General features: G+C 58.1%; 4 protein-coding genes and 1 long non-coding RNA gene across 7 annotated transcripts; 2 read left to right on the plus strand and 3 right to left on the minus strand.

The window, feature by feature from the left end:
* LOC138732706 (acrosin-like) lies at positions 1–2,088 on the minus strand. The gene is made up of 6 exons (XM_069879363.1): positions 2,018–2,088; positions 1,601–1,798; positions 1,007–1,272; positions 593–738; positions 145–381; positions 1–102 (listed from the first exon to the last, which is right to left on the minus strand). The coding sequence occupies exons 1-6, from the start codon at positions 2,086–2,088 to the stop codon at positions 1–3; spliced, it is 1,020 nt and encodes a 339-aa protein (XP_069735464.1).
* Positions 2,089–3,408: 1,320 nt separating this feature from the next.
* On the minus strand, positions 3,409–5,558 carry LOC138732704 (acrosin-like). The gene is made up of 6 exons (XM_069879361.1): positions 5,488–5,558; positions 5,071–5,268; positions 4,476–4,741; positions 4,062–4,207; positions 3,614–3,850; positions 3,409–3,571 (listed from the first exon to the last, which is right to left on the minus strand). The coding sequence occupies exons 1-6, from the start codon at positions 5,556–5,558 to the stop codon at positions 3,470–3,472; spliced, it is 1,020 nt and encodes a 339-aa protein (XP_069735462.1). The 3' UTR covers positions 3,409–3,469.
* A 1,075-nt stretch (positions 5,559–6,633) lies between these two features.
* On the minus strand, positions 6,634–8,189 carry LOC138732705 (uncharacterized). The gene is made up of 3 exons (XR_011339308.1): positions 8,114–8,189; positions 6,964–7,116; positions 6,634–6,797 (listed from the first exon to the last, which is right to left on the minus strand). It is a non-coding gene; the product is annotated as an uncharacterized lncRNA (long non-coding RNA).
* Positions 8,190–8,201: 12 nt separating this feature from the next.
* Positions 8,202–16,615, plus strand: LOC138732707 (uncharacterized). Its single transcript, XM_069879364.1, has 11 exons — positions 8,202–8,275; positions 8,323–8,544; positions 9,172–9,409; positions 9,897–10,115; positions 11,015–11,182; positions 12,370–12,480; positions 13,399–13,530; positions 13,909–13,978; positions 14,201–14,337; positions 16,101–16,230; positions 16,584–16,615. Exons 1-11 carry the CDS (start codon positions 8,202–8,204, stop codon positions 16,613–16,615), a joined length of 1,533 nt encoding a protein of 510 aa, XP_069735465.1.
* Positions 12,435–20,669, plus strand: LOC138732682 (acrosin-like). 3 transcript variants are annotated; one of them, XM_069879331.1, is made up of 10 exons: positions 12,435–12,480; positions 15,487–15,597; positions 16,101–16,211; positions 16,647–16,947; positions 17,198–17,357; positions 18,001–18,533; positions 18,768–18,965; positions 19,143–19,408; positions 19,657–19,799; positions 20,182–20,669. In XM_069879331.1, exons 6-10 carry the CDS (start codon positions 18,463–18,465, stop codon positions 20,482–20,484), a joined length of 981 nt encoding a protein of 326 aa, XP_069735432.1. In that variant the 5' UTR covers positions 12,435–12,480; positions 15,487–15,597; positions 16,101–16,211; positions 16,647–16,947; positions 17,198–17,357; positions 18,001–18,462; the 3' UTR covers positions 20,485–20,669. The 3 variants fall into 3 exon arrangements, with proteins under 3 accessions (XP_069735432.1, XP_069735431.1, XP_069735433.1); XM_069879330.1 differs by lacking the exon at positions 16,101–16,211; XM_069879332.1 differs by lacking the exons at positions 16,101–16,211; positions 18,001–18,533 and having other exon boundaries at positions 12,439–12,480.
* The last annotated feature ends 1,250 nt before the right edge of the window (positions 20,670–21,919 follow it).

Here is a 21,919-nt window from a genome sequence, read left to right on the forward strand (position 1 = left end):
TCAAGCCTTTCCAGCCCACGGGTACTGAAGGAGCTCCCGCATCAATTTAAAGAATGCCACCACCTTCTGGTACGGGAATGGAGACGGCGTAGTGCTGTCGGTCTGCGTTGGCTTCTGAAGGGTCACTGAGGTGAGTGCTGGCACCTCAGCTGGGGTTGGCGCAGGCCTTTCTGCTGGCTGCACCTCAGCTGGGGTTGGCGCAGGCGTTCCTGCTGGCTGCAGCTCCGTCTGTAACAGGATCCAGTTGAAGAAATGCCGAGTGGAGACGTAGACCCCCGGCCGACGGACTCTGGCGCAGCCTCTGCCCCAGCTGGTCACTCCCACCAGCCAGAAGAGCTCAGCCCGTGGATCCCGGCAGACGAGAGGACCGCCGCTGTCTCCCTGCAGCAAAGGAGAGAGGATGAAGGGGACGTTGGGGTCTCTGTGGGCGTGAGGCCTGGCTCCTGCTCTCTCCCAGCAGCTCCAGAGCGGTGTTCCCTGCGCAGAAAGGCTCCGCTCTGGCGCCGGAGCCGGCGAGACCTGGTCTGGGAGGGGGGTTGGGGCGGCCGTGCCGGGGCTGCCTGCGCTGCTGGGTGTCGTCTCCCGCTCCTACCTGGCAGGTGTCGATGCCGCCCTGCGGATATCCTGCGCACAGGTTGTGCTGGTGGATGGCCCCGCGGTACCAGCCGCTGCCGTTGCAGATGTGGGTATCGATGAGGAGGACCTGAGCCTCCTGCAGCACATCGTTTGATGCTAGAGCTGGGAGCACAATCAGGAAGGAAGTGTCAGCAGCGCGTTGCCGGTTCTCCTGCCTTGCTTGGGGGAGCCCCTTCCCTCGGGTTTGCCTTTGCCTCTGCAGAGGCATCTCAGCAGCGCGTCCCTCCCGTCTGGCCCTGGGGAAGGGGTCAGACCCGTCTCTCCCGGGGCAGATGTCCTCGCAGGCTGACGCTGCCTTTCACCTCTGCTTTTAGGAAGCCCAACCCATCTCTGCACCCGGGACGCGAGTACTTCTTTTTTTGGAGCTCACCTCCCTCAGCGGTGGCACCCCAACCGCCCACGTAGCAGGTGGTCAGCTGGGACACTTTGAGCGAGGGCTGGGGCACGCAGGCGAGCTGCACGTAGATGTTGCACTGGACGGGCTGGTCCAGTTCCAGCAAGGCGATGTCATTGCTCTGCGAGATGTTATTGTACTGATCGTGGACCAGGAGCCGCTTGATGTTGCGCACTTGAGCCTCGGGACCCAGGTGACTCAGCTGGGTGGCACCGGCCACCACACGCCATGCCTCAATGTTCCTGTGAGACAAAGGGAAAGAGGGTTTTGGGGAGCGGAGCCACGTGCTGTGGCAGCTCGGCTGCGGCTGCCTTCTCCTTCCCAGGGGAGAGAGGGAAGCAGCGGTGTGGAGAGCGCGGCCGCCCGAGCGTGGCTCAGGCCCGAGAACCGTCAAGCTGGAGGCTGACAGGAGGCGGTGGCAGGAACCCAGCCTTCTCCTGAGCCGTCTCTCCGCTGGGCTGGGAGGGAGCGGGAGCACCGCGAGGAAACGGGGTGCCGGTCTGCCGCGGTGCTGCAGGCTGGGCGCCTGCCAGCGTGGCGGGGATGTCCCTGTTCCCTGGTGCTCCTGACCTGGCCTCGATGAAGCAGTGGGCAGCTGTGAGGACCCACTCTGGGCTGATGAGGGTCCCTCCGCAGACGTGCCACATGCCGGCTGCCCAGGGGCTCTGGATGCTGACGATCCAGGGCCAGGACCCCGCCTGGGCATCTCTGCCTCCAACGACACGCGACGTGCTGTAGCCGTGATCCATCAGACGGAGTCCGCAGGTCCTGTGGAGACCAAAAACTCGTGACTGTCCTACTCGGTGCCTCTAGGATTCCTTTAGCCCCGCAGAGGAGTTGTGCCTGCGGCCTGCGTGCTGCCGGGGACCAGCACCTCCCAGCCTGGGTCGGGGGAGCTGAGATGTGGCCACAAGGGACAAGCGGGCACCCTCCAGCAAACCCCAGCAGAGCCGCCCCAGCTCCCTCCCCGAGCCTGGGGCCACTCACTCGCAGGTGTCACCTGTGCCCTGCACGGACTGGCACAGAGACAGAAGGGCAAGGACGAGGAGCACACGCATGGTGCCAGCGACACGTGCCACCACAGTGACTGAAAGCTTGTTGCCACCAGGACAACAGCCGACAGACTGCCTGCCGGGCTCCCGCTGCCTGCAGAGCCCTCGGCCCCGGGCTGATGTCACAGAGGCGCTGGTTGTGGGCACCGGGCACGTCGGGTGGGGGGTGGGGGGCAGCGTGGGGCGTTGCAAACGGGAGACGAGACGGGGAGGGCAGAAGCTCAGGTCAGACCCCCCCATGGCCTCGCTGGATTCTCTGCTGTCCAGATCCCACCGTGCCATGGGGAAAAAGACTTCTTATACCAAAAATAAACCCCATAGTGTGAAGGAATCGAGCTGGCATCCTGCTGTGTGGTGAAGGACTCCAGCTCCCAGCATGTCATAGGCTGAAAGTGTCTAGATCCCAGCGTACGGTGGCGTGAACGCCCTCATCTCCCAGCTTGCCGTGGGCTGAACACTCCAGCTCCCACGTGCCATAAGATGGGGAACTGCAGCCCCCAGCTCCCCAGAAGATGGATCGATCCCACTCCAAGCATCTAAGGGGCGCGAGGGACAGAAGAAAGGACTCCAGCTCCCAGCACGCTGTGGGTTGGGGGAATCCAGCTCCCAACATGCTGCAGCGTGAAGAACACCAGCTCTCAACGTGTTTTGGGATGCAGGGCTCCATCTCCAAGCATTCTGGTCATTGAACGATTCCAGCTCGCAGCACATTGTCCAGTGATGGACTTGAGCGCCCAGGTTTGCTGCTGGGGAGAGGACTGCAGCTCGCAGCATGTCGTGGGGAAAAGGACTCCAGTGCGAGCGTGCTGCAGGGGGAACGATGCAAGCCCTCTCCCCGCTGAGGTGTGAGGGACTCCGGCTTCTGGCTCGGCACGAGGGGAAGGACTGTAGCTCCTAGCACCCCGCAGGGTGATGTCCTCCACCTCCCAACATGCTCTGGAGTGAAGGACTCAACTGGCAGCGTGCTAGAGGGCGAGAACTCCCCTTCTGGCATGGCCTGGGGTGAAGGACACCCCCTGCAGCATGGGGTGAAGCACTCCAGCTCCCAGCATATTGTGGGCGGAGGAACTGACTCTTCTGCCCCACTGCATGGAGAAGCACTCCAGGTCCCAGTGTGACGTGTGGGAAGGACTCCAACTCCCACTATTACACGGGCTGAAGGAATCTTCCTGGATGGAGTTTTTTCAGACTTTGATATGGCAGCACTTTACAGCTTGTTGAGGTGGATCGCAAATTCAAAATAGCTGCTATCTAGTCATCAGTTGATTAACCATTTATTCATCCATTGATTAACAAAGCAATTCAGAGCTATTCAACAAGACTTGCTCTACCTAAATCTATAACCTAACTACAGATACCAAATGGGCAACGTTGTCTGCTCTGCCCCTCAAGCCTTTCCAGCCCACGGGAACTGCAGGAGCTCCCGCATCAATTTAAAGAATGCCACCAGCTTCTGGTACGGGAACGGAGAGGGCGTAGCGCTGGCGGCCTGCGTTGGCTTCTGAAGGGTCACTGAGGTGAGTGCTGGCACCTCAGCTGGGGTTGGCGCAGGCCTTTCTGCTGGCTGCACCTCAGCTGGGGTTGGCGCAGGCGTTCCTGCTGGCTGCAGCTCCGTCTGTTCCAGGATCCAGTTGAAGAAATGCCGAGTGGAGACGTAGACCCCCGGCCGACGGACTCTGGCGCAGCCTCTGCCCCAGCTGGTCACTCCCACCAGCCAGAAGAGCTCAGCCCGTGGATCCCGGCAGACGAGAGGACCGCCGCTGTCTCCCTGCAGCAAAGGAGAGAGGATGAAGGGGACGCTGGGGTCTCTGTGGGCGTGAGGCCTGGCTCCTGCTCTCTCCCAGCAGCTCCAGAGTGGTGTTCCCTGCGCAGAAAGGCTCCGCTCTGGTGCCGGAGCCGGCGAGACCTGGTCTGGGAGGGGGGTTGGGGCGGCCGTGCCGGGGCTGCCTGCGCTGCTGGGTGTCGTCTCCCGCTCCTACCTGGCAGGTGTCGATGCTGCCCTGCGGATATCCTGCGCACAGGTTGTGCTGGTGGATGGCCCCGCGGTACCAGCCGCTGCCGTTGCAGACGTGGGTATCGATGAGGAGGACCTGAGCCTCCTGCAGCACGTCGTTTGATGCTAGAGCTGGGAGCACAATCAGGAAGGAAGTGTCAGCAGCGCGTTGCCGGTTCTCCTGCCTTGCTTGGGGGAGCCCCTTCCCTCGGGTTTGCCTTTGCCTCTGCAGAGGCATCTCAGCAGCGTGTCCCTCCCGTCTGGCCCTGGGGAAGGGGTCAGACCCGTCTCTCCCGGGGCAGATGTCCTCGCAGGCTGACGCTGCCTTTCACCTCTGCTTTTAGGAAGCCCAACCCATCTCTGCACCCGGGTCGCGAGTACTTCTTTTTTTGGAGCTCACCTCCCTCGGCGGTGACACCCCAACCGCCCACGTAGCAGGTGGTCAGCTGGGACACTTTGAGCGAGGGCTGGGGCACGCAGGCGACCTGCACGTAGACGTTGCACTGGACGGGCTGGTCCAGTTCCAGCAAGGCGATGTCATTGCTCTGCGAGATGTTATTGTACTGATCGTGGACCAGGAGCCGCTTGATGTTGCGCACTTGAGCCTCGGGACCCAGGTGACTCAGCTGGGTGGCACCGGCCACCACACGCCATGCCTCAATGTTCCTGTGAGACAAAGGGAAAGAGGGTTTTGGGGAGCGGAGCCACGTGCTGTGGCAGCTTGGCTGTCGGCTGCCTTCTCCTTCCCAGGGGAGAGAGGGAAGCAGCGGTGTGGAGAGCGCGGCCGCCCGAGCGTGGCTCAGGCCCGAGAACCGTCGAGCTGGAGGCTGACAGGAGGCGGTGGCAGGAACCCAGCCTTCTCCTGAGCCGTCTCTCCGCTGGGCTGGGAGGGAGCGGGAGCACCGCGAGGAAACGGGGTGCCGGTCTGCCGCGGTGCTGCAGGCTGGGCGCCTGCCAGCGTGGCGGGGATGTCCCTGTTCCCTGGTGCTCCTGACCTGGCCTCGATGAAGCAGTGGGCAGCTGTGAGGACCCACTCTGGGCTGATGAGGGTCCCTCCGCAGACGTGCCACATGCCGGCTGCCCAGGGGCTCTGGATGCTGACGATCCAGGGCCAAGACCCCGCCTGGGCATCTCTGCCTCCAACGACACGCGACGTGCTGTAGCCGTGATCCATCAGACGGAGTCCGCAGGTCCTGTGGAGACCAAAAACTCGTGACTGTCCTACTCGGTGCCTCTAGGATTCCTTTAGCCCCGCAGAGGAGTTGTGCCTGCGGCCTGCGTGCTGCCGGGGACCAGCGCCTCCCAGCCTGGGTCGGGGGAGCTGAGATGTGGCCACAAGGGACAAGCGGGCACCCTCCAGCAAACCCCAGCAGAGCCGCCCCAGCTCCCTCCCCGAGCCTGGGGCCACTCACTCGCAGGTGTCACCTGTGCCCTGCACGGACTGGCACAGAGACAGAAGGGCAAGGACGAGGAGCACACGCATGGTGCCAGCGACACGTGCCACCACAGTGACTGAAAGCTTGTTGCCACCAGGACAACAGCCGACAGACTGCCTGCCGGGCTCCCGCTGCCTGCAGAGCCCTCGGCCCCGGGCTGATGTCACAGAGGCGCTGGTTGTGGGCACCGGGCACGTCGGGTGGGGGGTGGGGGGCAGCGTGGGGCGTTGCAAACGGGAGACGAGACGGGGGGGGGCAGAAGCTCAGGTCAGACCCCCCCATGGCCTCGCTGGATTCTCTGCTGTCCAGATCCCACCGTGCCATGGGGAAAAAGACTTCTTATACCAAAAATAAACCCCATAGTGTGAAGGAATCGAGCTGGCATCCTGCTGTGTGGTGAAGGACTCCAGCTCCCAGCATGTCATAGGCTGAAAGTGTCTAGATCCCAGCGTACGGTGGCGTGAACGCCCTCATCTCCCAGCTTGCCGTGGGCTGAACACTCCAGCTCCCACGTGCCATAAGATGGGGAACTGCAGCTCCCAGCTCCCCAGAAGATGGATCGATCCCACTCCAAGCATCTAAGGGGCGCGAGGGACAGAAGAAAGGACTCCAGCTCCCAGCACGCTGTGGGTTGGGGGAATCCAGCTCCCAACATGCTGCAGCGTGAAGAACACCAGCTCTCAACGTGTTTTGGGTTGCTGAGGTGAGCGCTGGCAGTGGGGTTGGCGCAGGCGTTCCTGCTGGCTGCAGCTCCGTCTGTAACAGGATCCAGTTGAAGAAATGCCGAGTGGAGACGTAGACCCCCGGCCGACGGACTCTGGCGCAGCCTCTGCCCCAGCTGGTCACTCCCACCAGCCAGAAGAGCTCAGCCCGTGGATCCCGGCAGACGAGAGGACCGCCGCTGTCTCCCTGCAGCGGAGGAGAGAGGATGAAGGGGACGTTGGGGTCTCTGTGGGCATGAGGCCTGGCTCCTGCTCTCTCCCAGCAGCTCCAGAGCGGTGTTCCCTGCGCAGAAAGGCTCCGCTCTGGCGCCGGAGCCGGCGAGACCTGGTCTGGGAGGGGGGTTGGGGCGGCCGTGCCGGGGCTGCCTGCGCTGCTGGGTGTCGTCTCCCGCTCCTACCTGGCAGGTGTCGATGCCGCCCTGCGGATATCCTGCGCACAGGTTGTGCTGGTGGATGGCCCCGCGGTACCAGCCGCTGCCGTTGCAGACGTGGGTGTCGACGAGGAGGCATTTGCAGTGACTGATGCTTGAAGTATCTCCTCAGTTTCCTCCATTAGTGTTCCACCTGCATGTCAAAGAGAGAAAAGGTCACAAAAACCCACCAGCAAACAAGGAGCAAGAGGGAAAGCAACAAGCAGAGGCCTCCAAAGTGACTCCAAAGTGCTGGCTGGGGACACGTGTTGTGTTCTGGCACTGTCAGGCTTTGCAGAGGCAGAAAAAGCTTCTTTTACCTGCTTAAGCGTCCTCTTCAGCTCAGCATTGAACTCCTTCAACTCGGTCTTCTCTTCTTCCACCTTTGCAATAGTTCCCTGCAGACATTCCAGCTGCTGCAAGAGGAAGCTCTTCTCTGAGAGCCACGACTGCTGCTCCCCTTCTGCAATAGCCTGCGGGGTATTCCGAGAGGAAACTACGTGAGCTGGTACTACAGAAAGGATGGGGGGCTAGAATCAACACATCGGGGACAGTGAATGGACTCAGGAATGGACAGTACTAAATTCCAAGTTTTCCTTCTCTTCTGAGAGTGTTCTTCTCTCTAGGAGAGACCTCTACTGCCTAGAGTTTTCCCTGTACCATCCTCTAGAAACCCTCTGTTCCCTCCCAAAGGAGTCACGGACAGATCACCGGCTGTCTTTCTGTGTCTGATATCAGGACTAGTTTTCCCATGCCTTTTTAGCTGGATCTGCGCTTTTATTTCTCAAATATCTCTATTTTCTCCTCACTGTCTTCTCTCAGACGGGTGATACAGCTTTCTGCTACTAGTAAACTTTGTCTTCTCAGCCTTTACTCCAGATGCAGATTACACAAATTATTGCCCAAACCATACCACGTAAATAGAGACAAGCTTGAAAATGAATTTGACTTAAGCATCAACGGCAGAAATCTTCAGAATTTAGGAAAATAACCACTCTGAGTCATAACCGAGTTTTACATGGCTATGGCCCCTTTTCCTGCTTATTCAGAAGAATGCAACTGCAGAAGTTAAACCAAAAAGCAACCACTGTTATAAACGTTCTTCTGCTCTTGTAGCTGTCTGTAGTCTCTCCGCACAGTCCATGACACTGGTCATCTCTCTTTTTGGACTGTCTTCTCCTACTTCAGGTGAGTAAGAGGTGATGCAGCAGGTGATTACCCCGCTAATTCAGCTACATAGCCGAACCCCCTGCCACGGGCAGGAACACTCCCACTGGATCGTTCTCCTTCTCTGCCCCCAGGGCTTGGCTTGGCCCCGGCAGCGGCATCGCTGTGCTCTTCCCCTTCCACCCTGCTCTGGGGGGCAGCTCATTCCCACCTCCCCGGACGCAGATCACAGAACCATAGAATCCCCAGGTTGGAAAGGACCCACCGGACCATCGAGTCCGACCGTTCCCCTCAGTCACTAACCCGTGTCCCTCAGCGCCTCGTCCACTCAGCCTCCCTGGTGGAGCCTGAGGCCCTTCCCTCTCCTCACGTGTTGACTACAACTCCCGGCATGCCCCGCGGCGGACTCGGACTGCCGGATCCCGTGGCGAACTACAATTCCCGGCTTGCCCCGCGGCGCTTCCGGTCACCGCGCCGGAAGCCTGTGTCTCCGCTTCCGGCCCGGGGCGGAGGGTCCCGCGGCGGGCGGCGCCGGGCGCGCTCGTTGCGGCGGCGCCGTGGGGCCTCGGGGCTGGTTCCTCCCCTCGGTTCTGGGGCTCCGGCCCTGCGGGGAGCGGCCTCCGCCCGGCCCGGCTTCGTGCTGCTGCTGCTGGCGGGCGGCCTGGGCTCCGGGGCCCTGGGGTGTTCCGGGCACCCGGACCGGCTGGGGCCCGCGGGCTGCGCTTCCCCGCCTGGTACAGCAGCTCCGCCGCCTGCAGCCCCTCCCGGTGCGGCCCTGGGGCGGGAGGAGCCGGGCCCCCCTCTCCTCCCTCTTCCCCGTCCTCGTTCCCCCCTCTCTCTCTGCCCTCGTCCCCCCCCCCCCCCCCCCGGCTTCATCTTCCTCCAGCTTTGCCCTGGTCCCCCCTCTTTGCCCTCGTTTCCTCCCCTCATCCTCATTCCACTCCTTCTGCCGTCGTCCCCCTTCTCCTCTTGCCTCCCACCCTTTGCATCTCGCCCCTCTCTGTCTCCCCCTCTGCCCTCACCTCACTCCCTCTGCTACCCTCTTTCGCCCTCTCTTGCCCACCCAGCTTCATGTCTCCCCTCTCTTGTTTCACTCCCGGACCCCCCCATCTACCTTCATCCCACCCCACTTTCCCACGTCTCCTGTTCTGCTTTCATCCCCCTTTGTGCCCACGTCTGCCCTCCTGGCTGCCTTCATCCCCACCATCTCCCTTCACCATCCCCTCTCTCCGCCCTTGTCCCCCCGTCTCTCCCCGTCCCCCCGTCTCTCCCCCCTTCCCTCGTCCCCACTCTCTCCTCCCCGTCCTGCCCTTCTCTGCCCTCCTGGCCCCTCACGCCTGCCCCGTCTCCTCTCTCCCCAGCACAGCCCTGCTGACCGGCCCCTTCCAGACGTGCTCTGGGATCTACCCCGGCATCTTCAACCCGGACTCGCGGGGGCTGCCGCTGGCGGAGGTCGCTGTGGCCGAGCTGCTGAAGGCCGAGGGCTACGCCACGGCCATGGTGGGCAAGTGGCACCTCGGCTTGGGCCAGAATGGCTCCTTCCTTCCCACCCACCAGGCCTTCGACCACTTCCTTGGGGTGCCCGACTCCCACGACCAGGTGAGGAGCTGGTGGGCATTGAGCGGGAATGGGGAGAGAGCTTGAAGGGATGAGGGAAAGGCTGGGGATGGATCTTCCTGGACTTCAGTAAAGCCTTTGATACAGTTTCTCTCAGCCTTCTGCTTCGGAAACTGTTACCTCTGGCCTGGGCAGGAGAACGAGCTCCTGGGTGGAAAACTGGTTGGCTGGAGGGCCCAGAGAGTGGTGGGAGATGGAGTTAACTCCAGCTGGAGGCCAGTGACAAGTGGTGTCCCCAGGGCTCAGTGCTGGGTCCAGCCCTGTTCAATGTCTTTATCACTGACCTGGATGAAGGCTTTGAGCGCACCCTGAGCAAGTTTGGAGATGACACTGAGCTGGGAGGAAGTGTGGATCTGCTGAGGGTCGGGAGGCTCCAAAGGGATTTCAATAGGCTGGACCACTGGACTGAGACCAACAAAGCCAAATCCTATGATTCCATGAAGGACAAAATGTTCTTTGTTCTCTCCAGGGCCCCTGCCAGAATCTCACCTGCTTCCCACCCGACACCAAGTGCTTTGGGACCTGTGACCAAGGTGTGGTGCCAGTCCCGCTCCTCTGGAGCCAGAGCATCGTGCAGCAGCCCATCTCTTTCCCTGATCTGGTGCCGCTCTACAACAAATTCTCCTGGGACTTCATCGCCAGCTGTGCCCGACGAGGCGTCCCCTTCCTGCTCTACCAGGCATCCCACGTAGGAGATGGGGACGTTGCTCTGGGCTGAGGGGAAGGGGGAAGCCTTTGTTCTGTGGGGAGGGACCAGGTTGGTCTCAAGACCAGGTTGGATGGGGCCTTGGGAAGCCTGGTCCAATGAGAGGTGTCCCTGCCCATCACAGGGGGGTTGGAACTAGATCATCTTTAAGGTCCCTTCCAACCCAAACCATTCTATGAGAGCAGGGCAGCACCTCAGCTCCCGCAGTCCCCCTCTATTCCTCTCTTGTGAGATCTTGGCTGGAGGCTTGTATCCACTTCTGGAATCCTCAACATGAGAAGGAGATGGAGCTGTTGGAACAGGTCCAGAGGAGGCTAAAAAGGTGATCAGAGGGCTGGAGAACCTCCCACACGAGGAGAGGCTGAGAGAGTTGGGCTTGTTCAGCCTGGAGAAGAGAAGGCTCTGAGGAGACCTTAGAGCGACCTTCCAGTACCTGAAGGGGCTCCAAGAAAGCTGGAGAGGGACTGTTCACAAAGGCTTGTGGTGACAGGATGAAGGGGAATGGGGATAAACTGGAGAGGGGCAGATTTAGGCTTGATATAAGGAAGAATTTCTTCACCATGAGGGTGGGGAGGCCCTGGAGCAGGTTTTCCAGGGAAGTTGTGGCTGCCCCATCCCTGGAGGTGTTCAAGGCCAGGTTGGATGGAGCCTTGGGCAGCCTGATCCAGTGGGAGGTGTCCCTGCCCGTGGCAGGGGGGTTGGAACTGGATGACTTTGAGATCCCTTCCAACCCAAACTCTTCTATGGTTCTATCACTCTGCTGAGCAGCCAGGATGAGGTGCTGAGGGACATGGGTTAGTGATTGATGGGAATGGTTGGACTCGATGATCCGGTAGGTCTCTTCCAACCTAGTTATTCTATGATTCTATCTCGTACCTCAGTGCTGCCCAGAAGAGCCCAGTGTGGGCCCGCTGACAGGTGGAGGGTTGGTGTCCTGCTCCGTGCTGGGCTCTGGTGGCACAGAGATGCTCCATCTAGCTCTGCAGGATCCCACTGTGACCTTCCCTGACTCTGTGTCTCACCAGCATCCATCAGCTGAGGAGCAAGGTGTCAGAGGAGCACGAGGTCATCAAGAAGAAGGAGCTGGAGACTGGTCCCAAGGCCTCCTATGGCTACGGGGGCAAATTTGGAACAGAGCGAGACCGGATGGATAAGGTAACAATCATAGGAGGCTTCCTTGGGCCCTAGTGGGAAGATTTTTTCCTCACAAAGGATAGGAGCATCCCTGAATTGCGTCCTGGAGACCTTCCATGACTTCACAGATTCGCGCATTCTAACCATCCCATAATCTGTGTCTGCGATCTATTTGAACCCATGGGTGTAATTTATCTCTCCAGCTTCCACTCAAAGTTCCCCTTAGTGAAGAAGGACTTTCTTCTGGCTTGTTTTGAACCTGCTGCATAACAATTAAATCTGGTGCCTTCCTACTTGTGCTTGGAGAACTAATGACTAATTCCCCCTCGAATTCTCCATTCCAGATCTCTGTCATCTCCCCAGGGTGGAGCTGTACTTCATATTCCCTGTTCTCACATGAAGTCTTTTCTAATAATCCTCATTACGCTTCTTCCCGTGCCTTTCAGCATTCAAGACTTCAATTTCTTTAACAGCGAGTAACAAGGAATAAGGGATAAGACATGAGAAAATGGCCTCAGGTTGCTCCAGGAGAGGTTTAGATTAGATATTAGGAAAAATTTCTTTACTGAAAGAGTGGGGAAGCATTGGAAGAGGCTGCCCTGAGAAGCAGTGATGGAGTTTCCATCCCTGGAGGTGCTCAGGGCCAGGTTGGATGGGGTCTTAAGCAGCCTGGTGCAGTGGGAGGTGTCCCTGCCCACGGCAGGAGGGTTGGGACTGGATGATCTTTAAGGTCCCTTCCAACTCAGACCGTTTAATGATTCTATGATTGTATGCGCAGGACCTGCATTTTCAGGATGTGCTTTATCAGCTTCCCTGGGCGCTTCGTTCTTTTGATTAGCACAAAGTTTGCCCCAATGTTTGATTTAATATTATGAAATTTGGGCATTGGCAGAGGCTGCCAGGGAGGTGGTTGAGTCACCATCCCTGGAGGAGTTTAAAAGATGGGTGGATGAGGTGCTGAGGGACATGGGTTAGTGACTGATGGGAATGGTTGGACTCGATGATCCGGTGGGTCTTTTCCAACGTGGTGATTCTGTGAAATGTTAGTTTGCTTAGTGTGATGTTCAGAACATCACCCTGTCTTGCAACACTTTCTTCTCAGTGCGCGGTGGGCCACGAGTACGTTGCTGAGGTCGGGAAACACTCCTCACAGACGGATGCAGCCAAGGGCTTTGGAGGGACGTACGGAGTCCAGCGGGACCGAGCTGACAAGGTGTGTTGGACAAGGTGGCCGCGATGTGTCCCTTTGCTTAGTCCTGCTCCTAAACTGCTCCTGGAATCCTGGGGTCAGTTCTGGGCCCCTCACCACACGAAGGATGTTGAGGCTCTGGAGCGAGTCCAGAGACGAGCAACAAAGCTGGGGAAGGGGCTGGAGAACAAGTCTGAGGGCCCTGGGGGTGTTTAGCCTGGAGAAGAGGAGGCTGAGGGGAGACCTCATTGCTCTCTACAACTACCTGAAAGGAGGTTGTGGAGAGGAGGGAGCTGGGCTCTTCTCCCAAGGGACAGGGGACAGGACGAGAGGGAATGGCCGCAAGCTCCACCAGGGGAGGGTCAGGCTGGACATCAGGATGAAATCTTTCCTGGAAAGGGTGATTGGTCCCTGGCAGGGGCTGCCCAGGGAGGGGGTTGAGTCCCCTTCCCTGGAGGGGTTTAAGGGACGGGTGGACGAGGTGCTGAGGGACATAGGTTAGTGATTGATGGGAATGGTTGGACTCAGTGGTCCAGTGGGTCCTTTCCAACCTGGTGATTCTATGATTCTATGACTCTTGCTTTGGCTTTACGTCCTTGCCTGGCTGAGTTCCCACTGTCTCCCCAACCACCCTTGTCATGTTACTTTTCTTCCTTGCCCTCTCGGCCTCCTCTGTCTCCTGCTGCCACAGCCCCCATGACTCACACTTGCTTTGTGCACCCATTCTAATAGACTCTCATCCTGCATGGTCCTGATGGTGCTTCCTACCATCCACTCTGCCCCTTCCAAACCCCATTTCCTGGCTTTTTCCTATGTCCCTGCTGCTCTTCCTCCTCCTTGGAGCTCCTCCCCGGTGCTACTCCCCATCTTCTCCCCCTTCCCTCACCAACCCCATGCTCAGGGCACCATTTCACTCCGTGCACCACCTCAGATTACTCCAAGGGCTTCAGTGGCCGCTACGGTGTGGAGAAGGACAAGGTGGACAAAGCAGCCGTGGGTTTTGACTGCCAGAGCCAGGCGGAGAAGCACGACTCTCAGAAAGGTGAGCTGGGGGAGCCCAGTGCTGCAGGCAACGTCAGGACTGGAGCTTGGGACTCTTCTTAGTGGGGCCGTGGAGCACTTGGGGTTTCCATGAATGGTGGAAAAGCCACAGGGAGCTGTTGGTTGCTCAATGCTTGGAGCAAGGGGATGGGACAGGTGAGGAAAGCCACTGGATGAAGAGGAGCAGCAGATTTCTATGGGCACAGGGATCTCCTGGGCAGTATAGAGACTATATGGAGGTGTTTAAGGGATGGGTGGATGAGGTGCTGAGGGACATGGGTTAGTGATTGATGGGAATGGTTGGACTCGATGATCCGGTGGGTCTTTTCCAACCTGGTGATTCTATGATTCTACGATCTCAGCACTGTCCTTGCCTATCAAGCTGGACCATTCTTTTGCTTCCCCTTGCAGAGTGCTGCTGGCTTTAAGGAGATGGCAGCTCCCACCTCCTTGTATGAGAAAACGAGACCAGTGGAGGCAGGTGAGACAACTGATAACCAACCCCGGGCTTGGTGGGAAGCTGTGAGCCCTGTGGTCCCCCTGTGGCACGTGCTGTGGTGGGATATGGATTAACTTGCTTGGAGGGGCAGAAGAAGGTGGTTGAGCTGCATGTTTCTCTGGGAGAGGCAGAGATCTGGGTTTCTCCTGGATGCTTGGTGGAAGGGAGCCACTGCACAGGCTTGATCAGCTGTCTTCTCCACAGGAGCTTCCAGCGGCCCCGGCAGCCTGCGATCACGCTTTGAGAACATGGCTAAGTTAGCAGAGGAGGAGAGCAGAAGGCAGGCGGAGGAGGAGCGAGTGAGGCATCAGGCTCGGGGTAGCCAGCCAGCTCGGTGGAAGGTGAGCCATGGCCATCCTGTGGTGTCCTCCAAGGCTTGTGAAGCAGACTTTTCCTTTCAGCTCCATCTCCTTCCACCTGGTCTCTTTACAGTAACCTCCTGCCTGAAGTGCTTCCCTGTAACTGCCAGGGTCTTTGCTCCTCTGCTTCTCTCTTGTGAGTCCTCATCTGGAGGACTGTGCCTAGTTCTGGAATCCTCAAGAGCAAAAGGGGATGGAGCTCTTGGGACTGGTCCAGAGGAGACTACAAGGATGATGTGAGGGCTGGAGCATCTTCCATATGAGGACAGGCTAACAGAGTTGGGGTTGTTCAGCCTGGAGAGGAGAAGGCTCCGAGGAGACCTCGTACTGACCTTCCAGTACTTGAAGGGGCTCTAGGAAAGCTGGGGAGGGACTGTTCCCAAGGGCTTGGAGTGATAGGACGAGGAGCAACGGGGATAAACTGGAGAGGGGCAGAGTTAGACTGGACATCAGGAAGAATTTCTTCACCACGAGGGTGGGGAAGCCCTGGAGCAGGTTGTCCAGGGATGCTGTGGCTGCCCCATCCCTGGAGGTGTTCAAGGCCAGGTTAAATGAGGCTTTGAGCAGCCTGATCCAGTGGGAGGTGTCCCTGCCCATGGCAGGGGGGTTGGAACTGGGTGATCTTTAATGTCCCTTCCAACCCAGACTATTCTCTGTTTCTCTGATTCTCTGATTCTATTGAACTTCTCAGTTGTCACCAGATTTTCCCTTCCAGCACACAGTCAAGGATGTGCCCTCACCTAGCCATGGTCTCCTGCGCTTTAGCCTAGGCTCCCTCTTGCCTCTAGTATCACAGAATCATAGAGTCACCACCAGGTTGGAAAAGACCCACCGGATCATTGAGTCCAACCATTCCTATCAAACACTAACCCATGTCCCTCAGCACCTCGTCCACCCGTCCCTTAAACCCCTCCAGGGAAGGGGACTCAACCCCCTCCCTGGGCAGCCTGGGCAGTCTGTCGCAGATGGATTGTGAATGGTCCGTGTTTATACTGCCAACCTCATCTAGGAAGCTGTGTCTCTAGGTGGGCAGATACTGACTTAGGCATAGTGCTTTCTGAAGATGTGAACCCATCAGTCTGAGTCATACCACACAAAGTTGAAACTCATCTTCTCCTTATTTCTGTGCAGAAGAATGCTTTATAACAAACGTTACTCTGAACTCAAGGGGAACTAAGAGAAGCCTCCCAGCAGCTAGAGCAGCTCAGGCAGGAGATGAAAGAGCAGCGAGAGAACGGGCAGGTAAGTCTGACTAGAGGCTAGGTTGAAAGAACAGGCAGGTGGCAATGGGATGTGAGCTGCGAGAGCCAGCTAACAGAGCAAAGGGAAGTAACAAGAAATTGCAATGCGAGTTGTAGGACTGAGGAGGCAAGGACAAATGCAAGCTGGGCAGGTAATAGATAGAGAACAGCCCTGCTGGGAAGGGTTTTGGGTTGCTTGGGGATGAGAAGCTCAACATGAGCCGGCAGTGCGTGTTTACAGCCTAGAAAGCCAACCATATTGTGTGCTGCATGCATACCCAAAGCGTTCTAGGATTCTATGATTGTACTTTACTGCAGGCCCTGAAAGCACAGAGCATGGTAAGCTCCAGTGATCAGCAACAGGAAGGAAAGGTTGCAACAGAAGCAGAGCTGGGTAGAAAAGCAGAAAGAGGTGGCTGAATGAATGTGATGTTGAGACAGAAGGACAAAAATGTTGTAGCTGTTGGCAGGTCCCAGTAACACATTCTCCACTTGTGTTTATAGAACGTCACAGAAAAGCTGCAGACAGAACTGCAGGGAAGTCAGAGCGAGATCAAGGCCATCAAAGAGGAAATGAATATCCTAGTTCAGCAGAGGAATGCTCTGCAAAAACAAGTGACTGAAATACTGATTGGTACTCCAGTCCTCAAGCAGGCGGTCTCTCCCCTTCCTGCCTCTCCATTGCGGAGCAGGCTCGTGGGGATATCCCTCTGACTGCCATCATAGTGTGGTCTCCATCTCGGCTGGTCTGAAGGAGACTTACTGGTCAGCTGCTGCCCTGGACAAATGGGCTCGTCCTTTTGCTTGATCACCAGCAGTCATCAAAATGGATTTCTGCTGGCCAGTTACTGCTAGCCTTCTTTTCTAAGGTGGTTCCTCAGACAGGTGTGGTGACCCACTTGAGTTTTTAAACAAGTTGGCTGTATCTGTTGTCAATCTGGTACTGCCACAATAGGGTGAAATTTAAAGCTGTTCTTTTCCTCACAGGATATGATATGACTGACAGTGACAAGCTGTAGTATTTCACTACTTTGTTATGTTTTACTTCAGGTGGAAGAGTTGTCATCTGAGCTTGCAACCTCCAAAGAGTCCCAGCAACTGATTTGCCACAAAGCTTAGCAAGATCTGAATGAGGCACGGGAAGTGTCAAGAAAGAAGATGCTGGAGGCTGTGCACCTGCAGAAGATCCTGGAGGAGAAGAGGAGTCAATGGGAGGAGGTGGAACGTCAGAACAGGGAGCTGCAAGCATGTCTAAAGTCCCTGGAGATGAAGAAGAGTCAAGGGAAGAAGTGGAGCATCACAACATGAAGTTTCAGACTTCCCTAAAGGTCCTTGAGAGTGAGAATGCCAGGTAAATGGAAGCCTGTGAGACTCTCCGTTCTGTTGAATGGGTTTCCTCTTTCAGATCTTTGCATACGTAAGTGGCTCTGGCAGCATTTCCTAAAAAGCAGAGTTCTGAACTCTCCATGCAGATGGGTTTCATTTTCTTTTCCTTTAATCCTCCAGTTAGAGTTTCCCTGAAGACAGTGGCTTTTGGAGTAGTCCTAAGAGTTTATTAACTGTTATACCATGTAGTAATGAGTGCGTGCTCTCTCTTTCAGGCTGAATCAGTCTCTGAAAGAGAAAGAAGTGAAGGTCAGAACCCTGGAAGAAAACAACCTTGCCCAGCACAAGGAGGTGTCTCGGCTTCTTTCTGCTATTGAGCAGAGCCGGCAGCAATATTCAGATGACAGAAGAGAAATACAAGCACTCCACAACCAGGTAACCTATGCACTAGCATCCTCTTCTCCCGGGACATGGAATAACACCTTCAGGCTGTAGGCCCCTCTCTGTTTCCCCTCCCAACAACACACGCTCCTTCTTATTTTGCCCAGTCTTTGCCCATTGAAGTCAAGGCTGGATCTGCCTCTATTCTCCCCTGTTCCTTGGTGGTTCTTGGTATTAAATCTCTGAGAATCATAGAATCATAGAATAACCAGGTTGGAAGAGACCCACCGGATCATCGAGTCCAACCATTCCTATCAAACACTAAACCATGTCCCTCAGCACCTCGTCCACCCGTGCCTTAAACCCCTCCAGGGAAGGTGACTCAACCCCCTCCCTGGGCAGCCTCTGCCAGGGACCAATCACCCTTTCTGTGAAGAATTTTTTCCTAATGTCCAGCCTGACCCTCCCCTGGCGGAGCTTGAGGCCATTGCCTCTCATCCTGTCCCCTGTCACTTGGGAGAAGAGGCCAGCTCCCTCCTCTCCACAATCTCCTTTCAGGGAGTTGTAGAGAGCAATGAGGTCTCAATGAACTTCTCAATTAATTCTCACAAGCCCAGTGTCTCACAATCTTTAAAGAAAAGTTAGATCTGAAAAGGAACTGAGTCATCGCATCATTTATTGCTGTGATTTATTGCAGTGTAAGACTGAAAACACACATTGCAAAAACTCCGTTTTGAAACCAGCAATGTGTTAAGCGGAGAAGCTGTAGGAGCCCTGTCCTGGATGCTCCGGGGGAAGGACGTGGTGGGGCCCGGCTGCAGGAGCAGGGTGGCAGCGCCCTTCCCAGAGAGGCCGTGCCGCCGTGTGTGGCATTTCCCTGCTCGCTGCCACCTGTGAGGCGGCTGCCCCCCGTCACCCGCCATTCGGTGGGTCTGTCAGGGGCGTCCGACCCCAGCTCCTGCCTCCCCTTCTGCTTGGAACGTCCCGAGTTGCCCCCCTGCCCCGAGCTCACCGTGCCGGGCGCCCGCAGCCCACGTCTTTGTGACTTCATCCCGAGGCCAAGGGCATCGCCGGCAGCGCCAGCGCCGCGGGCATCTGTTGGCTGCTGCCTGGTGGCAAGAAGCCCTCGCCTGTCGCTGTGCCACGTCTTGCTGGAAGCATGAGCGTCCTCCTCGTCCTCGTGCTGCTGGCCCTGTGCCGGCCCGTGCAGGGCACGGGGGACACCTGCGAGTGAGTGTCCCGGGCTGCGGGGATCCCTGCAGGGCGCCCGCTGGTCCCTCGTGGCCACAACACGGCTCCCCAGGGCTGGCACAGCTCCTCTGCGGGGCTGAAGCTGAGGCAGGGGGGGATGCCCGCCCGCCCCACGGCGTTCCCTGGCCGCATCGCGAGGGAAGGCGGCCGAGCTTCAGCCCCAGCGGTGGCCAGGCACCCGGCAGGGCACTCACGAGCCTCTGGTTTCCACAGGACCTGCGGACACCGGCCCATGGATTACGATGCTGGCACGTCGCGTGTCGTCGGGGGCAGAGATGCCCAGCCGGGCGCCTGGCCCTGGATCGTCAGCATCCAGAGCCCCTGGCAAGCCGGCACGGGGCACGTCTGCGGAGGGAGCCTCATCGGCACACAGTGGGTCCTCACGGCCGCCCACTGCTTCACCGGGACCACGTAAGGAGTGGCTGAGAACAGGGACTCCCCTGCAACGCTGGCAGCCTCCAGCCCCGTGTTCGTCGCTCCGTAGCGCTGCTTTCCTCTCCCACCTGGAAAGGAGAAAGCGGGGAACTGCTGGGCTGCTGCAGCGCGTGGCTGTGCCCCCTCCCACCCCGCTCTCCATTTGCCTTCCAGGAGCACCGAGATGTGGCGTGTGGTGGCCGGTGCCACCGATCTGACCCAACTGGGCCCCGAGGCTCAAGTACGGAGCATAAAGCGGCTCGTTGTTCATGAACAATACAACGACACCTCGCAGAGGAACGACATTGCCCTGCTGGAGCTGGACCAGCCCGTCCGGTGCAGCTCCCACGTGCAGCTCGCCTGCCTGCCTGACGCCTCGATCCGAGTGTCGCAGCTCGCGCCCTGCTACGTCAGCGGCTGGGGCGCCACCGACGAGGAATGTGAGTTCCCCAAAAGTGCTCGTGTCCCCAGCGCCCCCTTGGCACCCTGGGGCGGTGGGTTGGGCGTCCCGGCAGCAGGGGCGAGAGGCAGCGTCTGCCCCTGGAGGGGTGGTCCTGCCCCACTCCCCAGGGCGAGACGGGAGGGATACACCGGCACAATCCTCTCCGGAGGCAAAGCCGACCCCAGGCAGGGCAGGAGGAGAGCTGGCAACGCGCCGCTGGATGTTCATTTCTGTCTGTGCCCACAGCCGGAACCTCCCACGTGCTGCAGGAGGCCCAGGTGCCCCTCATCGACACCCGCGTTTGCAACAGCAGCGGGTGGTACCGCGGGGCCATCCACCCCCACAACCTGTGTGCGGGATACCCGCAGGGCGGCATCGACACCTGTCAGGTAGGAGCAGGCGACGAGTCGGGGCCCAGCGGCACCAGCAGCCCCGGCACAGCCACGCAAACCATCCCACTGCTCGTGGGGCTCACCTCCCCTTCCCCATCTTCCAGGCTCTGCCCAGAAAACCCACCCAGCGGTCCTGGCCGCCCTCAGGTCCAGGGGCCAATCCTGGAACATCCCTCTGCCGCACAGCCAGGGTCACGCCGTGCAGAGAGGAGAGAAAACCCAGCGACCCCCTCCCAGAGCGGGTTCTGCCAGCTCCTGCAGCGGAGCAGAGCCCTTCTGTGGAGGGAACACAGCTCTGGCAGCTGCTGGGAGAGGGGGAGCCGGCCCTCATGCTGCCGGAGGCCCCCCAGCACCCACAATCCTCTCTCCTCTGCTGCAGGGGGACAGCGGGGGTCCTCTCATGTGCACAAAGCGCCGTTCGGACCGCTTCTGGCTGGTGGGACTGACCAGCTGGGGAACAGGCTGTGCCAGGGTCCGTCGGCCGGGGATCTACACCTCCACGCAGCACTTCCGAGACTGGATCCTGGTGAAGATGGGGATGAACCCAGCAGGGGCGGCTGCACCGACCTCACAGCCAACACACGCGGGCAAGACACCCTGTCCAGTTCCACGACGGAAGATAAAAAAGTTGGTTAATCTGCTGCAGGCTATCCTGAAGTCCATAAAGGAAATATACGCTTGAGCAGCACGATGGATAAGATCTGGTGCAATGACCCTTGTCAGTTTTGAATCTGCAGTTAAGTTTTTGATTTATTTCTAGCCAATCATTCTGAACAATTTAGAATTACTTTGTTGACCAACTGATGATTAAGTGTTAATAGATAGTAGCTAATTTACTTTTGTGATCCACCTCAATAAATTGAAAGTTGCTGCTAAATCAAAGTCTCAAAAAATTCCCTCTTTAGCCTGGTGGCATGCTGGGAACCGGAGTCCTTTATCTGGCGGCATGGCTGGGGATGGAGTCCTCCACACCCCTGCAGGGTTGCAGCTGGTGTCCTTCACTCCACAGCAGGCTGGGAGGTGGCCTCGTTCACCCCACGGCAGGCTGGGTGCTGGACTCCATCAGCATGGAAAGGGTTTGGGTGGATCGGGTGGATCCATCCAGGAGGATGGTACCAACCACTGAACAAAGGCCACGATTGACACGGGGGTTGTTGCGGAGGGGAATGGCTCGTAAGGGTGGAAGGGAGCCATGGAAAGGGCAAGGTGGAGCCTGGCTGAGGAGGAGTGAGGAGGGACAACGGGAGAATAAATGAGAGGTTCTAGGTCACTTAGCGGGACACAGGAGAGTTTGTTTCGCTTGAGTAGGTGTGTCTAGATATTTTTGGCAGCCCCTGACAGTGCCAAGAACTCTTACAGTGCAGAAATTTTTCCTGATATCTAGCCTTAACCTGCCCTGGCACACCTTGAGGCCCTTTCCTCTTGCCCTATCACCTGTCGCTTGGAAGAAGAGACCAACATCCACCTCGCTCCACCCTCCTTTTTGGGAGCTGCGGAGAGCAATGCGGTCTCCCCTCACCTCCTCTTCTCCAGGCTAAACACAAGCCACAGCCCCTGTTCTCCAGACCCTTCCTAGCTCCGTTCCCTTCTCTGGACGCGCTCCAGCCCCTCAGTGTCCCTCTTGCAGTGAGGGGCCCAGAACTAAACCCAGGAGTCGAGGCGTGTCCTCAAATCTATGTGCTAATGTAAAACACCTGCCTGGATCTGCTGGCAACTGTGCACATTCAGAGGGATTTGGTGTGGGGGAGGGATTCACGTGCTGAGGAAACAGCCGCCACTCTGTGTCTCGTGGGCGCAGATACAGGCGAGAGATCTTCCAGCCTGCAACCCACAGCGGGTCACTGGCCCGCCTGAACACCCATCTGACTGGGAGAACTGGAGGATTAAGAAGGAAGAGCTGGAAGCTGTCGTAGGGCAAGGAGCCTATGATGTCGTTGCCATCACGGAAACGTGGTGGGACGACTCATAGAACTGGAGTGCAGCTATGGTGGGTACGAACTCTTCAGGAGGGATAGGAAGGGTAGGAGAGGAGGCGGGGTGAGGTTTAACAAGGCCAAATGCCAGGTCCTGCACTTGGGGCACAACAACCCTGAGCAGCTACAGACTAGGAGAAGTCT

This window comes from Phaenicophaeus curvirostris, chromosome 36 (assembly GCF_032191515.1).
Source record: "Phaenicophaeus curvirostris isolate KB17595 chromosome 36, BPBGC_Pcur_1.0, whole genome shotgun sequence".
NCBI classification, from domain to species: Eukaryota; Metazoa; Chordata; class Aves; order Cuculiformes; family Cuculidae; genus Phaenicophaeus; species Phaenicophaeus curvirostris.

Bases quoted from the DNA above. Each gene is read 5' to 3' on its own strand.
- LOC138732706 (XM_069879363.1), bottom strand. From the start codon at position 2,088: ATGCGTGTGCTCCTCGTCCTTGCCCTTCTGTCTCTGTGCCAGTCCGTG. The intron at 1,273-1,600 runs GTCAGGAGCACC...TTTGTCTCACAG, and splicing joins CACTGCTTCATCGAGGCCAG to GAACATTGAGGCATGGCGTG. The intron at 382-592 runs GTAGGAGCGGGA...CCTTTGCTGCAG, and splicing joins GCGGCATCGACACCTGCCAG to GGAGACAGCGGCGGTCCTCT.
- LOC138732704 (XM_069879361.1), bottom strand. From the start codon at position 5,558: ATGCGTGTGCTCCTCGTCCTTGCCCTTCTGTCTCTGTGCCAGTCCGTG. The intron at 4,742-5,070 runs GTCAGGAGCACC...TTTGTCTCACAG, and splicing joins CACTGCTTCATCGAGGCCAG to GAACATTGAGGCATGGCGTG. The intron at 3,572-3,613 runs GTGCCAGCACTC...AAGCCAACGCAG, and splicing joins CTGCGCCAACCCCAGCTGAG to GCCGCCAGCGCTACGCCCTC.
- LOC138732707 (XM_069879364.1), top strand. From the start codon at position 8,202: ATGCCCCGCGGCGGACTCGGACTGCCGGATCCCGTGGCGAACTACAAT. The intron at 13,531-13,908 runs GTCAGGACTGGA...TTCCCCTTGCAG, and splicing joins AGCCCAGTGCTGCAGGCAAC to AGTGCTGCTGGCTTTAAGGA. The intron at 14,338-16,100 runs GTGAGCCATGGC...TTGTGTTTATAG, and splicing joins GCCAGCCAGCTCGGTGGAAG to AACGTCACAGAAAAGCTGCA.
- LOC138732682 (XM_069879331.1), top strand. From the start codon at position 18,463: ATGAGCGTCCTCCTCGTCCTCGTGCTGCTGGCCCTGTGCCGGCCCGTG. The intron at 18,534-18,767 runs GTGAGTGTCCCG...TGGTTTCCACAG, and splicing joins GGCACGGGGGACACCTGCGA to GACCTGCGGACACCGGCCCA. The intron at 18,966-19,142 runs GTAAGGAGTGGC...TTTGCCTTCCAG, and splicing joins CACTGCTTCACCGGGACCAC to GAGCACCGAGATGTGGCGTG.